Consider the following 17,511-nt stretch of genomic DNA (forward strand, 5'->3'; position numbering starts at 1 on the left):
AATTGAGTTGGGATTTCTTTTGCTAAGAGTGAAAACAAAGATAGCTCCTTTCCCTAAGAGAATATTGAGATATTTTTTTATGGTTCCCTGAATGTCCAGCACATTTGAGAGGAAAATAATTACATACACTCAGGTAATTTATCTTGAGAGGAAGTATTTTCTCTATTACATTTGCAGTATATTCCTGGGAAGATAGGATAATTGGTTTAGAATTTGTCTTTTTACTCTTGAAATTATTGTCATGTATATTCATATAGGAATCTTTAAATTCAAGTACATTTGTAATCACATATTCTAATAGTTACAAGGAAAGAATTAAAAATGGAGGAAAAAATGAAGGAAGCAAAAATGACCTGTTTCCTTTCATTTTAATGCTTCTAGAATATTTTTCTTTCTTCTCAGAGAAATAATACGAAATAATACAAAAATAGCTTTGTGAAATAAAAGTATAGCCTGGTTTTTAAACCATTAACTGAGATTTATAATTAAATTACATTGTTAACAGTGACTTAGCTCATGATTATTAGTGAGTTTTATTCTTATTTGTATTCTGTATTTTCCAACATTTCTGCAATGTGTGTATTATTTTAGCATGAAGCAAAAAAGGAAACATATGCCATTTAAGCTTTAAAATAAACTAAGTACATTAGAACTATATAATGATCTTGATAGTTAAAAAGAAAATTACCGTATATTGAAAGCAAAGACTGGTGTGTCAAAATAAATCAGCCTTGTAAAGTTACTTTTAAATTCTACATGATATTTTTCACAAGAGATTTTCTTTGACTTTCAGGCAGTATGATCACGTCTCTTGAAGGTCTGGGTAGTGACAATGTTTTTAGCCTACATGAAGATAATCATTACCGGATAAGCAAGAGCCTGGTAAAATCTGCAGAAGGAAGCACTGTACCTCTGACCAGGGTGAAGTGTCTGGTCTCCATGACAACCCCACATGACATCAGACTTCACGGGTCATCAGTTACTCCCGCTTTTGTTGAATTTGACACATCCCTAGAAGGGTTTGGGTAAGAATTTGCAAGGTAGCCAAGCCTTTACTGTATTATGTTATGCCTCATACTTGCCTTTCCAAATAGGTCTACTTGATTAAAATATATCATACTATATATATATAGTATGGTATGATACTATATATCATTTATATAGTATAAATGATATATAGTCATTTATATCACACACACACACACATTTTTTTTTTTTTTTTTTTTTTGAGACAGACTCTCGCTTTGTTGCCCAGGCTAGAGTGAGTGCCATGGCATCAGCCTCGCTCACAGCAACCTCAATCTCCTGGGCTCAAGCGATCCTCCTGCCTCAGCCTCCTGAGTAGCTGGGACTATAGGCATGCGCCACCATGCCCGGCTAATTTTTTGTATATATGTTTTTAGTCAGTCAATTAATTTCTTTCTATTTTTAGTAGAGACAGGGTCTCGCTCAGGCTGGTTTCAAACTCCTGACCTTGAGCAATCCACCTGCCTTGACCTCCCAGAGTGCTAAGATTACAGGCATGAGCCACCACGCCCAGCCCATACTATATATTTTTAAATGAGTTATTTCAGCATGTTATTTTAAGATTTCTACATTTAATTATTCTGAATTATTTAGTATACTAAATAATTTGATATTATAGAGGAGTTTGCATTCCAAGGCCCGTGGCCTTTTGTTAGTAAAGTTTTTGTAAATGTTTTTTATTTGTTTTTTTTAAAGAAAATTCTATTGGAACACAGACACGCTCATTTATGTATGTATTTTCTGTGGCTGCTTCTGTGCTACAGCGACAGAGTTGAGTCGTCATGAACTTCCAGTTTGCAAAGCATAAAATATTTATGATTTGGCCCCTACCAGAAAAAGTTTGTCAGCCCCTCATGTAATAAATACAAATATATAGATAATATATATTAATTAAAATTAGATTAAAACCTTTTTGGGTATCATCATCTATTCCTCAAATTATCTAGCAAAGTATCTTATACGTTATAAGTATTCAGTCACTGTCACTTTAAGTTCTTCCAAGTTGTAGCAGAAGCAGCAATAAAGAATCTAGAAGTGTATATGAAGTCCAGCAGCCTCGATATTGACACAGTTTTAATGCTAATAGATGATTTTTGTCCAACAAATCATGTAGTTGTTTGTGGGATTCTTATATGTTGATCTAAATCCATGAATTGTATTTTAAGAATATTGTGGAAGGCCGGGCGCTGTGGCTCACGCCTGTAATCCTAGCTCTTGGGAGGCCGAGGCGGGCGGATTGCTCAAGGTCAGGAGTTCAAAACCAGCCTGAGCAAGAGCGAGACCCCGTCTCTACTATAAATAGAAAGAAATTAATTGGCCAACTGATATATATATAAAAAATTAGCCGGGCATGGTGGCGCATGCCTGTAATCCCAGCTACTCGGGAGGCTGAGGCAGAAGGATCACTCAAGCCCAGGAGTTTGAGGTTGCTGTGAGCTAGGCTGACGCCACGGCACTCACTCTAGCCTGGACAACAAAGTGAGACTCTGTCTCAAAAAAAAAAAAAAAAAAAAAAGAATATTGTGGAGAATTATTATCAAGCAATAGATGAAGACATGTTTGAGAATAGTCACAACTAGTGAGAGCAGCAGCAACAGGAGAGGGTGACTGTAAGGGACACAGGAGAATTTTCCCGCAGTGATGAAATCATTCTGATGTCTCGATCGGAGTTATACATTAGTGCAATTTACTACAAATTACCGCAAATTATACCTTAATTTTATTTTATTTTTTTTTTTGAGACAGAGTCTCGCTTTGTTGCCCAGGCTAGAGTGAGTGCCGTGGCGTCAGCCTAGCTCACAGCAACCTCAAACTCCTGGGCTCGAGTGATCCTTCTGCCTCAGCCTCCCGGGTAGCTGGGACTACAGGCATGCGCCACCATGCCCGGCTAATTTTTTATATATATATCAGTTGGCCAATTAATTTCTTTCTATTTATAGTAGAGACGGGGTCTCGCTCTTGCTCAGGCTGGTTTTGAACTCCTGACCTTGAGCAATCCGCCCGCCTCGGCCTCCCAAGAGCTAGGATTACAGGCGTGAGCCACAGCGCCCGGCCTTATACCTTAATTTTAAAAAAATTGGACTTAAAATGGTATTATTGGATATTTTAAAAGTATATCTTCCAGTGCTTTTACATAGTTAAGAGAAAGAGCTTTGCTAGGCATCCAGATTTATTCCATGATCTTTCTATTCTAGCTACCACTAAATTCTGGCAGTTAATTTCACTGTGGTAAGTGCATGCTGCTAAGAGAAGAAATATTTGCTCTCTAATGTATGTGTTGTCTTTTCCTGCTAGCTGCCTGTTTCTGCCCAGCCTGGCCCCTCATAACGCCCCCACAAATAATGCCGTCACAACAGGTCTTGCCGATGGGGCTGTGGTCAGCGGCATTGGTTCCGGTAAATATTACTTTCCTTTTGCTTAGGATATTTATTTTTCCCAGTAGACTCTGTTTTATTTAGAGTATACATGCTTCTATTGGCCTCTTTTTTTTTTTTTTTTAACGGAAATATGTCAGCACAAACTCTTTTCCTTGTTATTTTTCTATTTTTACTCTAGGTGAAAGACTCTTCCCTCCTCCATCTGGCCTAAGCTACTCTAGCTGGTTTTGTATCGAACATTTTAGTTCTCCTCCAAACAACCACCCCGTAAGACTTCTCACGGTCGTGCGCCGAGCAAACTCTTCTGAGCAGCATTACGTGTGCCTGGCTGTAGTTCTGTCTGCAAAGGACCGGTCTCTGATTATTTCCACTAAAGAGGAACTACTCCAAAATTATGGTCAGTGTTTGCTTTCTTCTGTTGCTATTTCTTGATTTCCAGAAGTATCAGGACTTTAACATTTATTTTTAAAGTCCGTCTCATAGTTCCTTTCCAACTTAAATTATCATAGCATAGAACAGGTTATGTAAAATCTAGAATATTGTTTACCCGTGAATTATTTTTAAGGCACTTCCAAAGAGACTTAAAAAAAACAGTGCAGGGACTGCCAAATTAGGGACTCGGCTCTACTTGCCAAGAAATCACAGCTTTCGCTAGGAAAGCAGGTTGCTTGTTTGATATATTTTGGTAAGGATTATCATTGGCTGTGAATTCTGCTTAACTAATTAATATTCATCGAGCACCTGCCTACCATATGTGCCGCACTGTGCTAGACACAATAAGATTTCAGTTACTTTATCTGTCACTTAACCTTCAAGGCTTAAAAATACCATTTCATAATCCTCATTCCCTCCAACATGCCGTGACCTCACCTTGCTGTGTCTTTAAACTGAAGACATTCATGAAGATCATTCTAAATGATGTCAATAACATAAAGTATAAATCTCAGTTTACCCAGTTTTCTTTGCTCTGAATAGAAGCCTTTGTATATAAATGCACTCTTTTTGAGTCCATCACCTAATTTTCTTTTAAGTAAATAAGATAATATCATATTGATTGATATGTGGTTGGTACTCAGTAAATACTAATTGAATGTGAATTTTAGCTTTTCAGTTAGATCGTAAGGTTTCTTGTCTTGGTATTCTTCATGTGCCTAGCGCTGAGCTAGGCGTCAACATGGTTAATATGTTAGAATTCTTGTCATGACACTTTATTTGCCCCTTGCCGGTAATTGTTGACTTCTTCCTCCTAATTGAAACTTGAGTCTTACAGTCTGGGATACCCACTCTTTTGTCCCTTTGCTATTTCTCTGACTTCACTTTCGCAATAGCATTCTTTTTCCATCTGCCCCTCAAGATTAGTATTCTCCAGGGTCTCACTTTTGGTCTTTGTACTCAACCTGCTTTTCATGGGGGGGGAGGAATCATCGTTTTGTGTTGCTTTAGGTTTTTTTACCCCAGGGAAAAAAAAAATCCAAATTTTTTTTTTTTATTATTATTCCTATCCCAAGCTATGAACCCATTATCTCTTTGTACAGTCTGGTGCCACACTGGACAGCAGAGAGAAGCCAGAATGATGCCAGGGAGTGATTGTGGAATGTTAGCAAATCAGAATATATATCTGGGACGGAGTTGTCTGGAATCCACAAATACCTGTTCTGTGCCCCTGTCTTCTTACTCCCAGCTGCTGTTGGTAAAGGCTCTGGGCAGTACAGCCACAAACTAGTGACAGATAGTCGTCCCCTCATATCGTTGAGCGTAGCACTTCGCAAGAATAAACTTTACATTTTCTTGGTTCTTTTTCTACCTTATGCTGCAATCAGACGCATGTCAAAAAGTTATAAGACGTTACTGTTGACTACGGATATGATGTTATATAGATATGATAGATAAGCGGATCTCTGCAGCTTATCCATCTTAACTTGACTCAAAAACTCTATGCTGGTTGATAAGCAACTCCCCATTTATCCCTCCTCCGAGCCCTCGGCAGCTACCGTTTCATTCTTTGTTTCTGTGATTTTAATTATTTTTAGACACCTCATGTAAGTGACATCGAGCAGTATTTCTCTGTGACTGGCTGACTTAGCACAGTGTCCTCAGGGTTCATCTGTGTGGTCCCATATTGCATAATTTCCTTCTTTTGAAGGCCGACTAGTATTCTGTTGTACGCATATACCACGTTTTCTTTTTATCCAGTCACGTGTCCATAGGAGTGCTAATGCTGCTTCAAAATCAGTTCTTTTGGATAAATACCCAGAAGTGGTATTGCTGGATCATATTTTAGTTCTACTTCCAGTTTTTTGAGGAACCTTCAATACTGTTTTCCACAGCGGCTGCACAGCATTTTTGCATTCCCACCAACAGTGCGTAAGGGTTCCAGTTTCCCCACATTCTCAACAACAGCTGTTTTTGTATCTTTATAATAACCATTCTGACAGGTGTAAGGCGGTGTTTCATTGTGGTTTTGGTTTGCCTTTTTCTGGTGATTAGGGGTCTTGAGCATCTTTTCACCATCTTTTCCACCATTTGTGTGCCTTCTTTGGAGAAACATCTATTCAAGTCTTTAGCCCGTTTTTTTTAACTGGGATATTAGTTTCTCTACTATTGAGTTGTTGTAGTTTCTTATATATTTTTGAAATTAACCCCTTATCAGACATACAGTTTGCAGATATTTTCTCCCATTCTGTAGGTTGCCTATTTTACTCTTTTGCTTGTTTCCTTTGCTATGCAAAAGTTTTTCAGATTGATATAGTCTCCCTCATTTATTTTTGGTTTTGGTGTCAACTAGTCTCTTTATTATTTATCATAATATTTTTGTTTTATTTTTTACTTTATCAGCTATTGTAACTTTATTCGATTATAACTATATATGTATCTTGAGCGGAAGAAAGTAAAAATATCTCCTAGGTTTTACTTCTTACTACAGATAGGTTTGTTGAATGAATAGTGTGTCTTCACTTGCATTATCATTTTATTTTAATGTAAAGTCAAAACATGCTGATGTTAGAACAGGAATGATGTTGGAAAAGTTTTTTTTTGTTTGTTTTTTTTTTACATCTTCTCCCCTCCTCCTTTATTTCAGTTGATGATTTTAGCGAAGAATCCTCATTTTATGAGATTCTCCCGTGCTGTGCTCGCTTTCGATGCGGAGAGCTCATAGTCGAGGGACAGTGGCACCATCTGGTTCTGGTGATGAGCAAAGGCATGTTGAAGAACAGCACCGCGGCCCTCTACATCGATGGACAGCTTGTGAACACCGTCAAGGTAATAAGCACGTGCACACCTGTGAAGCTACCCACTTTACAGGATGCTTTGGAGGGTGGTGTGTATTTTGTTAATTTTAAGTTGACCTTCATTATCCATTTGAATAATATGTTAGAATCATGTGGCTATTTCTTACCACTTTATTAAGGAAGAAAATAAGTGAGGGGTTTATAGGTACTAAAGTTACTGAATGTGTCAGAGCTTAACTAGGTTGCTAAGTGCTTTTTTTTTTTTTTTTTAATTTTTTTTTTTCAGCATATTATGGGGGTACAGATTTTAAGGTTTCAATAAATGCCCATTTCCCCCCCTCCCCCCACAAGTCTGAGTCTCCAGCATGACCATCCCCCAGATGGTGCACATCTCACTCATTATGTATGTATATACCTGCCCTCCTCCCCCCTCCCACCTGCCCAATACCCTATTACTGTAGTACCTATGTGTCCACTTAGGTGCTACTCAGTTAATACCAGTTTGCTGGTGAGTATATGTGGTGCTTGTTTTTCCATTCTTGGGACACTTCACTTAATAGTATGGGTTCCAGCTCTAACCAGGAAAATATAAGATGTGCTATGTCACTATTGTTTCTTAGAGCTGAATAGTACTCCATGGTGTACATAGACCACATTTTATTAATCCATTCTTGGATTGACGGGCACTTGGGCTGTTTCCACAGCCCTGCAATTATGAATTGTGCTGCTATAAACATTCGAGTGCCGGTGTCTTTTTTGTAGAGTGTCATTGGATCTTTTGGGTAGATGCCCAGCAATGGGATTGCGCTAAGTGCTTTTTCATAATAGAGAAACCCAGCTGAGGCCAGGCATAGTGACTCAGCACGTAATCCCACTGCTTTGGGAGGCCAGGTTGGAGGATTACTTGAGGCTAGGAGTTTGCAACTAGGCTGGGCAACATAGCAAAACCTTGTCTCTACAAAAAATATTTTTTTAAAAAAATTTAGCTGGGTGCCTGTAATCCAAGCTACTCAGGAGGTTAAGGCAGGAAGATCCTTTAGTCCAGGAGTTCAAGGTTGTAGTGAGCTATGGTCACACCACGGCACTCTAACCTGGGCGTCAGAGTAAGAACCTGTCTCTTTAATAAAATTTCAAAAGAAAAACTTAAAAAGAGGAAAAGCCAGTAGAAGAATTCCTAGTAACTGTGAACACATTATTTTGTCACTTCATTTTTATTATTGTAATTTAGTCCAGAAGACTCTATATTTCTTTTCAGCCAGAATTATTTTTTTCCTTTTGTTTTCAGATCACCCAGCTTATTCCCTTATAATGATAGGTATTCATGTTACTGTTTGTTGAATGAGTGAGTACATAAACATTACTCTAGGTAGCTTACACTATGGTATTCAGACGAGAGAGAAGAGAAATTGAAGTAACCAGTAAAGAAACAGATGAAACTACGTTTTCTAAATCAGGATGAATGCTGCTAGTTATTTTGTACAGAACTCAGCAAGCAAACTCTTAAAATTCTTTACGTTCTAAAAGATAGTATCCATTTTAGAATGGTATCACTTAAAAGAAGTAACAAAGGCAAAGTTTGTCATTTTGTGTGAATTAAAGTTTAAAATCACTGAAACTAGCAGCAGCTTTTATTACATTTCCTTCCTTAATGATATATTTTGACACTGTGTTTCAATATGATAAACCCTACAATGAACCTCATGAGAATAGTCATTAACTTTTTGTATACATGATTGCATTTGTAGATTTTGTAGTAGGTTACTCCTTTTTTTTAGTGTCATAAAAATAGTCTCAGGTTCTAGAATTTAAGGATAAGAAATTTATTATTAATATAATTTGCATCACCTTCCCTATGAGTAGTCACAGTACTATGAAATCAACTTTAGTTCACATGTTGGTCTTCACATTTGTACTATTAACATCACCAAGAGTTGTTGTTTACTATATAGAATAACAGATGGGATCTGCAGCTGAGACGATGTTAGGACAAAATAATGATGGAAATGTCCTTCATCCCATTAAGTCACCAGTCCCTAACCTTTTTGGCATCAGGGACCAGTTTCATGGAAGGCAATTTTTCCATGGATTTGGGGGGTGGGGAGGAAAAGGGGGTATAGTGTCAGGGTGATTCAAGTGCTTTACATTTATCGCACACTCAAACCTCTCTGCTAATGATAATCAGTATTTTCAGCCGCCACCTGCACTCTGCCTCACACCATCAGGCATTAGATTCTCATAAGGAGCACGTGGCCTAGATCCCTCTCTCGCTCTTGCCATTTACAGTAGGGTTCGCACTCCTATGAAAATCTAACGCTGCCGCTGATCTGGCAGGCGGAGCTTGTGCTGTGATGGGAGCAGTGGGGAAGGGCTGTAAACACAGATGAAGCTTCCCTGGCTCGCCTGCCACTCGCCTCCTGCTGCGTGGCCTGGTTCCTAACAGGCCACAGACTGGTACTGGGCTGTGGCCCAGGGGTTGGGGACTACTCAAGCAGGTTCCTTACCTCCTTGAGTACATACTGCACAACAAGAGGAATGAGGATGACCCCTATGTACAGTTGTGGAGGGACTTCCAGGGAATGTCAAGTGACCAAAGAAAGGTAGAAAGAACAATAGCATGCTGTTATTGATCAAAAAAGGGGGTATATATAAAACTTATAGGTACATATATAATATTTACTATTTGCTTATATTAAGAAAACAATGGAAGAACAGACCACATATTTTAAAAATGACTACTTTGGGGGGAAAGAAGTACTGGTATAGATAGGACAGAGATGAAAGGTAGCCTTCCTTGTTAATTTAAATATGTTTTGTTTTGTGGATTTAACTTTGGAACCATGCAAATGTTTTATATAATGATAAAACTAAATTATAAAATTAAAATTTAAAAGGCAATCTCTAACCATTGAAAATAAAATGAAACAAACCTAACTGTGGCTTGAGCTGATGGTGTAAGCAAGGAGAGAGGGCAACATTAAGTGATGAAAGCTGCTTCTGCTAGAAAAAGCAGCTTAATTTCCTTATCTGTTCTACTTTACCTAATTATACATCTATATAAATGAATGGAATGGTAATTCAGGCACCTCGTTAAGCAGTAGTACAATTTCAAATCTGGGAATGCCAATCAATAGTGGTTCGTCCTTTACATTGAGATTAATAAGTAAGATCATAAATTGCAGTGTGTATACAGACTATTCATTTTTCTTAATATTTTTCTAGTACTTTACCCCTGCAAAACACTTTCCTCGATAATTTTAGTTAAAAGCCTCACATTGAAGGTAACGGTTACTTTTAAGACTCCTTGAATTCCATAGTGGAAATCTCCCTTTTTTTTATATCACCACTAAAATTTCGGAGAAGCATCATGAATTTGATATGTAAGCCAATCATCGGTGATGATATCCCGATATTTGTTGCCATTTCTAGCATTAAAGAGTCTGTCTGTGTTAGAGTGCTGGGTAACAAGTTTTCACCTACCATATTTGGTGCATAGGTACAGACCCCTGAATCTTGCCCCTACCCTTATGTTCCTTAGCCCCAGATGTCTTTGTGCATTTGTAAAGTTGCGTAACTTTGGGATAATGAAAATATAAACAGCCGAAGTCGTTATTTTTTTTTTTTTTTTTGGTGAAAGTGATTTTTCACATTCTCACACATTTTGCTTTTGTCTTTCTTGTAGCTTCATTATGTTCACAGTACTTCTGGGGGTTCAAGCTCTGCAAATCCACCCGTGGTGAGCACAGTCTATGCCTACATTGGCACCCCGCCTGCCCAGCGCCAGATTGCTTCACTGGTTTGGCGCCTGGGACCCACTCATTTTCTAGAGGAAGTTTTACCTCCTTCAAGTGTTACTACCATTTATGAACTGGGACCAAACTATGTTGGAAGTTTTCAGGCTGTATGTATGCCGTGTGAGTAACTCACTCTTAGTTCTTGAAGTTTGATGACACTTAACTCCTGCAGTGCTATAGATGGATATGTGTGTAAGGTCGTATGCACGTCTATCTAGGAAAAGGGCCTTCTCCACTATATTGACCACTTATTGACCACTATATTGACACTATATTGACCACTTGCTCCTATGTAAAATGCTCTTCTCCACTGATCACACTGTACTTTCCTGAATCTTTGTCTTTTATGCCTGATCACTAATTATCCAGTTTCTTTTACCGGCTCCAAGATGTAAGTGTATACTCTCTGAGAGTCTGATCTAAACCCTGTTCTTTCTGTAATTTTTCCTATTATATAAAGCAAGTTAAAGCATAGCTAGTTACTAAAGGAAGCATGGGCGTGTTTGGTAAACATACATATATTCTCTAGATTAGACCAATTAACATTTCTCCTCATCTTTTTTTTTTTTTTTTTTTTTTGAGACAGAGTCTCGCTTTTTTGCCCAGGCTAGAGTGAGTGCCGTGGCGTCAGCCTTGCTCACAGCAACCTCAAACTCCTGGGCTCAGGCAATCTTCCTGCCTCAGCCTCCCAAGTAGCTGGGACTACAGGCATGCGCCACCATGCCCAGCTAATGTTTTCTATATATATGTTAGTTGGCCAATTAATTTCTAGCTATTTATAGTAGAGACGGGGTTTCGCTCTTGCTCAGGCTGGTTTCGAACTCCTGACCTCAAGCAATCCGCCCGCCTGGGCCTCCCAGAGTGCTAGGAGTACAGGCGTGAGCCACCACGGCCAGCCTCTCCTCATCTCTTTACTCCTACAGTCCACTTTTTGTTATCCTTTCTCCCCCCCAAAATTTAGAATTAAAGGTACTAAGGTTAAGCTGGCAGTTCCTTTCTAGTACCTCTTCTAAATGGTATCTTTTATTCCCTTGTTCTCATTCTGCCAAGGGTCTCAGCCGGGGGAGGAGAGGTATGTTGTAAATAGTAATCATCCTATGACTTAGTAGTTGGTCTTTTTACCCATATCCTTGATTAAATCAAGGTGTAGTATCTAATCAAGAGCTAATACTTAATCGAGCATTATGTGCTAAGTTAATATGCAAGAAAGACAGAGTTGTTCTGAGCCCTTCACTTGGATTCATTCCTCTCAAAGCACTATAAAAATAGGTACTGTCATTATTACCCCCATTTCACAGATGAGGAAACTGAGGCACTGAGAGGTATAAGTCATCCAGCGTTTAAGTGATAAAGCAGTATTCAAGCTCAGGTCATTTGGCCTCAAAACGTGTGCTCTTAACCACTCTGTTGTGTTGTCTAGAATGATATGGGCGGCGCGGAGGAGGGCTCTTCTTGGGGAGGGGGCTTGGAGCTGCAGAGCTCAGAGGCATCCATTCAGTTTCATTCCCTTTTTCCTTTGAATCTGGGAGGGCGTGTTTTACGATATATCAGATAACAGTTAAAACACTTTCTCTTCCTTTACATTGTGCTATCTGTTAAGCATATTTTAAGAGTAAAACTGGGCATTCGAGCTCTATGCTTAGATTTTTTTCCCCTCTATTTTCTAATTAAACAAATGAAAAGCCGAAAATTAGGTAAAATATATTTTTTTATTTAGTTCTCTTAGTCCACTTTAAAAGATTTTTCAAGTCCACCCATTGAAAAATGATAGTAAGAATAAAAAAAAACACAAAAACTTGTGTTAGGATAAGGAGAATGACTAGTGATTTAAAAAAGAATTATTCTTGTTTTGAAGGTAAAGATGCAAAATCCGAAGGGGTCATCCCATCCCCTGTGTCGTTGGTACCAGAGGAAAAGGTGTCCTTTGGCCTCTACGCCCTGTCTGTGTCTTCCCTAACCGTGGCAAGAATCCGGAAAGTGTACAATAAGTTGGACAGCAAAGCCATTGCCAAGCAGGTAAGCAGAATGATTTCCCAGCGAACTAGGGCTGATTCTTACTGGGAACGTATTTCAGAACCTCCCGTGAATACTGTGCAGTTACGAGTAGTTGCTAAAAATAGTGCCTTTCGTGTACTATTTATGTTTGGTTTATTTGACTTCTAATATAAGCCAAAACACATTTAGATATTTAGCTAAATTGGGAAAAGTGACAGTTTCTTTCTGTTAATGAGCTCATGATTCATATTAATTCTCGTATACCGGCAATTAAATTAAACTTTACAAAACTAAAGAAAAAAAAATCCTATTTTTAAGGCTATAACTCAGCAGCTCTTGTGTCAGGCACCAATTGGGTCAAGGATAAGAAGAAAATGCCTGCCTCTGTTTCTTACACTCTAGTGGAAGAGACAGGTGATGATAGCTAAGCAGATAGACCCAAATCATAAAGTATGCTAGAAAGGGCTGAGTGCTGAGCAGTAGAATAAAGCAGGGAACAGACAGGGGGGAGAAGAAAGAAGCTGCAAGTGTTAAATATGATGGTCACAAGAGGCTTCACCCAGAGGGTGGATTTTGAGCAAAGACTTAACAGAGAGGAGGCATCAAGCCACAGGAATATGAATAGGGGGACGTGTATGTGGGCTTGAGCGTGTTTTGTATTTCAGGAATACAAATGCAAGCCCCCGAGAAAGCACTATGCGTGCTGACTGCAGAGGCAAGTGTGGGTAGAGTGAAATGAGAGAAAGCCTGGGTCTCAGGAGGGGGGCAGCCCAGAGAGGTGATATGGGGCCAGATGGTTTAGGATTTACAGGCAATTGTAAGGACACGGGCTTTTACTGAGACAGGAGGCATCATGGGGTTGCAGACATGGGTGGGCAATTTTGTAACTTATGTTTTAATCGGGGTCACTGTGACTTCTCCTATGGAGAAAAGATCAAAGAAAAAACAAAGGCGGAGGCAGGGAGACCAGTTATGAGGCCAATGCAGTGAACAATTCCTATGAGCGATTTTGGCGGCCATAACTGAGGTGATAGCGGCAGTAGTGTCAATAAGTGATCAGACTCTGGGAGGCCGAGGCGGGCGGATCGCTCGAGGTCAGGAGTTCAAAACCAGCCTGAGCAAGAGCAAGACCCCGTCTCTACTATAAATAGAAAGAAGTTCATTGGCCAACTAATATATATATAGAGAAAAAATTAGCCGGGCATGGTGGCGCATGCCTGTAGTCCCAGCTACTTGGGAGGCTGAGGCAGGAGGATCGCTTGAGCCCAGGAGTTTGAGGTTGCTGTGAGCTAGGCTGACGCCACGGCACTCACTCTAGCCTGGGCAACAGAGTGAGACTCTGTCCCGAAAACAAACAAAAAAGAAGTGACCAGATTTCAGGTGTATTTGAAGGTAGAGCTAACAGGTTTTGGTGGTGGAACGTGGATAGGTGTGGAATGTGAGCGAGTTCAGGATAAGTCCAAGGCTTTATTCTTAAACAGTAAGGAAAATGGGGTCACCTTTTCTGATTTAGAGAAAACTACAAGATTAATAGATTTTGGGGGTAATGTCAAGAATTCTGTTTTAGGTAAGTTTGACACGTGTTGTCTTAGACATCTTAGTAGAGAGATCGACACCATTGGAAATACGGACCTGGACTTCAGGGTAGAAGTTTGAGTTCCGTGGATGTTCACATGTGGTGTTTAAAGCCACGAGACTGTGTGTGTTCACCGAAGCATGAGGTGTAGATGGCGAAAAGAAAGCATTCAGTGCTGAAACCTGGGACATGCCGGTGTCGTGGAGTTGGGGAGAAAAAGAAAAACCAGAGGAGAAGACTGAGAAGTAACAGTGTTGGGAGAAAGGAGAAAACCCAGGAGGGTCTGGTGCTGTGGAGATCACTGTGGCGAGTGTGTTAAGCCATCAGATAAGATGAGGGGTGAGGACTGGCCATGGGGTGTAGCAATGTAGAAATTCATCATCGAGCTTGAAAAGCCATTTTGGCTGCTTGTCGGAGGGAAAGCCCAAGGGGAGAGAAATCAAAAGAGACTGGGGAGCGGTAAGGATTGACAACTTTTGTGCAGAGGTGTGTATGTTGTGTGTGTGTGTGTTTGTTCCTTAAGGAACTCTAAGGAACATAAACTACCTAAATTAAATGTTACCCGAATTAAAGCACTAGGGTTACGTTTGCTTTGAAAACAGATCCTGTGTGCATGTACAGAATTTAACATTCCTTTACATAGGCATGCTTTATCTATCGAACTCTTGAATAATTTCGTGGCCAGTTTACTCAGCTTTGGAGTAAAGCTGATGTTCACTGATCAGGAATACCGTGAGGCAGTGAATGACGACAGCCTTCCAAACACAACAGGATTCCATTCAGAAAGACCCCTGGAGCTGTGTCCCAAGATGTCCTTGCCATCCGTGTCCCAGTAGACTGTATTTAACTTTATTTCTGTGAGTTTCCACGCTTTGGAAGTGTTTGTACAGTTTTAAAAATGATTGCTCTTTTTTCAACATTCCGATAAGGGAGGAGAGGAAAGAGACGTTACCAATTACACGTTTGGTGTCTTTTCCGATCAAAGCGTTGAGACTATTCTGTAGTTACATTATTTTCCTTTCCTATTCTTCAGTTAGGCATTTCCTCCCATGAGAATGCCACTCCCGTGAAGCTGATACACAATTCAGCAGGTCATCTCAACGGGCCCGCCCGGACAGTTGGGGCTGCTCTGATTGGATACTTGGGTGAGTTGCATTGTTTCTGTTGTTTCATACCTCTTTGTTGTCCTGCAGGTTTGCATTCTCTTTGCTTACTTGAGGGGGTAGTTTTTAGGTTCATATTTTATAGCACTGACCTGGAGTGTTCTTGTAATATTTGGAGATCAGTATCACAGTCTCAAATTCCAGTCGACTTGAAACTCATAACCTTTCACAAAATCCTACCATTTTCCTTTTGTCAGCGCTGATGAGTATGAATGAACTACCATACTTCTGTGTAATTTTTAGGTAAACTTCAAACTACATTTAAGGACAGGTGTTAAAATTCATAACTATTGTTGATTGTTTCATGGTTCGGTGTAGCAGTGGTCTTGCTCCTGAGAGCTTCTGTTACTAGAAATGAGCTGTAACTAAAAGCTTTGGAATATAAACACTGAATCTGAGGTGTGACGATGCCACCGCACTTTAGCCAGGGTGACAGAGCGAGACTCTGTCAGAACAACAAAAGAGCTGATGGACATTCTATAGAGCCTTGTACATAATGTCTGCTTTTAAAGCAGTTGATTTTTTTGATTGGATAGAATCTTGAGACATAATCCACTTCAGATCCAGTGATTATGCCTTTCACTGTATAGATCAGTAGGTAATATTGGGTCCTTTTTAGATTAACAAAAAAATGTTGTGTTGGTCAGAATCCCACATGTCTGTCAGCCTTTGGCAATTTTTATTGTCCCGGTGATGTGCGCCCATGATTGTTTTTCTTTTATTGATGATATTGCATTAATACAGGAGTTTTATTTACTCTAAAGCACATAATGGTTTTCTTTTGTTCAACCAATATTCACTGAGTGCTGCTTTGTGTCCTTTTTGCAAGTATATAGCAGCACTGGGATACAGTGGAAAGAGCAGTGAATGAAAAGTTCAGAGGTTTAGGTTGTAGCCCCTCATCTGTTACTGTGTGACATTGTGCCAGACACATAAGCTCTATGAACTTCAGTTTTCTTGTCCATAAACTAATAATACTGGCCCTAATTACCTTCGAGGGCAGTTTTCACAATCCAGTGCCAAAATGTATGGAAGTACTGTAAATACCGCAATGCACGTAAAAAATGTAAAATGCAGGGTAATTTATTTTTTAAAAAATCTCAATCCTGATCACTGGGCAAGTGACATTCAAACAGTGCCTTTCAAAAAATGTTAGGAATGTAGATGTGATTTTTTTTTTTTTTTAATTGACCGATACAGTTAGTTCCAGAACTATGTTTCCACAAAGTTACGCGCTCCTGTGGTCACTGATGGACTGTTACTCAGGTTATTTAGCTAGTAGAAGCTCTGGGTAATATTCAGCAATGTGCTTTTTCCTTGGCTTATCTCTACAAAATACTTCATCCCTGCCAGGGTGGGCTCTCTAACGCCTCCCCCAGTTCACAGAATTGGGGTGATTCTGTTCTCCCCAAGTTTTATTTCCCAGCAGAAGCTACTAAGCCACTCACACATCCCACAAAATACATTCCCCAAACCTCTGCACCTTGAGTGCCGCCTACAGCAGAAACGCGTGTGCTTGCTCTAAAGCCCTTTCCGATCTTCTCCGCTCCCTCCTCTGTTCCCAGACTCTTCCCTGAGAGTAGGTGCATCCGTAGTTATTGTCTTCTCCCAAATTCTACCATTTAATTTTTTTTGTTTGTTTTGGTCTTCTTTAGAATTTGGATCTTAGGACAGAGTTATCTTTTAGAGATAAAGTTTATGGTTAATTGCAAACTTCTTAAGATGATCTGTGCAGTTCTTGTTCACGCGGGGAAATCATTTTAATTATCTTTCACTGTCTTTTAATCAGGAGTAAGAACGTTTGTCCCTAAGCCTGTTGCCACTACTTTGCAGTACATCGGTGGAGCCGCCGCCATCCTGGGCCTGGTGGCCATGGCCTCTGACGTGGAGGGGTTGTACGCGGCCGTCAAGGCCCTGGTTTGTGTGGTCAAGAGTAACCCACTAGCCAGCAAAGAGATGGAGAGGATCAAGGGCTACCAGGTTGGTTTGTGACCGCAGAGCTTGGCCGTCACTTCACTTTGCACCAGAAAAAACGTTCTTGTTTTCGTGGTTACTCACGTCGCTTCAAACTCTTGGAAGAACGACAGTGTCCCAATAAACTTAAAAGAACCAGCATTTTTTTTAATATTAAAATTAACATGTGTACCTGCTGATTTTCTTCAGGAAAAAAAGAAAAAAAAATAAAATAAAATTAACATGTGTCAAATGAGAATATGAATTATTTTCTTCATTTATCTCAAGTCTTACGAAGCCCTTGAATTAGGCTTGTATTGAATTAGTATTGTAACATTGCTTTTTTTCTTTTTTTCTTTTTTTTTTTTTTTTTTTTGAGACAGAGTCTCGCTTTGTTGC

At 39.6% G+C, this 17,511-nt stretch overlaps 1 protein-coding gene across 10 annotated transcripts in view; it reads left to right on the forward strand.

The window, feature by feature from the left end:
• The window catches only part of WDFY3 (WD repeat and FYVE domain containing 3), a 269,179-nt gene that overhangs the window by 154,157 nt on the left and 97,511 nt on the right, over positions 1 to 17,511 (forward strand). For all 10 annotated transcript variants that reach the window (XM_075998724.1, XM_075998728.1, XM_075998723.1 and 7 more), the window contains 8 exons: positions 794 to 1,025; positions 3,322 to 3,422; positions 3,583 to 3,801; positions 6,484 to 6,665; positions 10,314 to 10,545; positions 12,281 to 12,441; positions 15,030 to 15,141; positions 16,949 to 17,139. In XM_075998724.1, coding sequence (XP_075854839.1) covers positions 794 to 1,025; positions 3,322 to 3,422; positions 3,583 to 3,801; positions 6,484 to 6,665; positions 10,314 to 10,545; positions 12,281 to 12,441; positions 15,030 to 15,141; positions 16,949 to 17,139 — 1,430 coding nt within the window. The remainder of the gene's footprint in view (positions 1 to 793; positions 1,026 to 3,321; positions 3,423 to 3,582; positions 3,802 to 6,483; positions 6,666 to 10,313; positions 10,546 to 12,280; positions 12,442 to 15,029; positions 15,142 to 16,948; positions 17,140 to 17,511) is intronic.

The sequence above is a fragment of the Microcebus murinus genome, chromosome 29 (assembly GCF_040939455.1).
Source record: "Microcebus murinus isolate Inina chromosome 29, M.murinus_Inina_mat1.0, whole genome shotgun sequence".
In the NCBI taxonomy this organism is placed as follows: Eukaryota; Metazoa; Chordata; class Mammalia; order Primates; family Cheirogaleidae; genus Microcebus; species Microcebus murinus.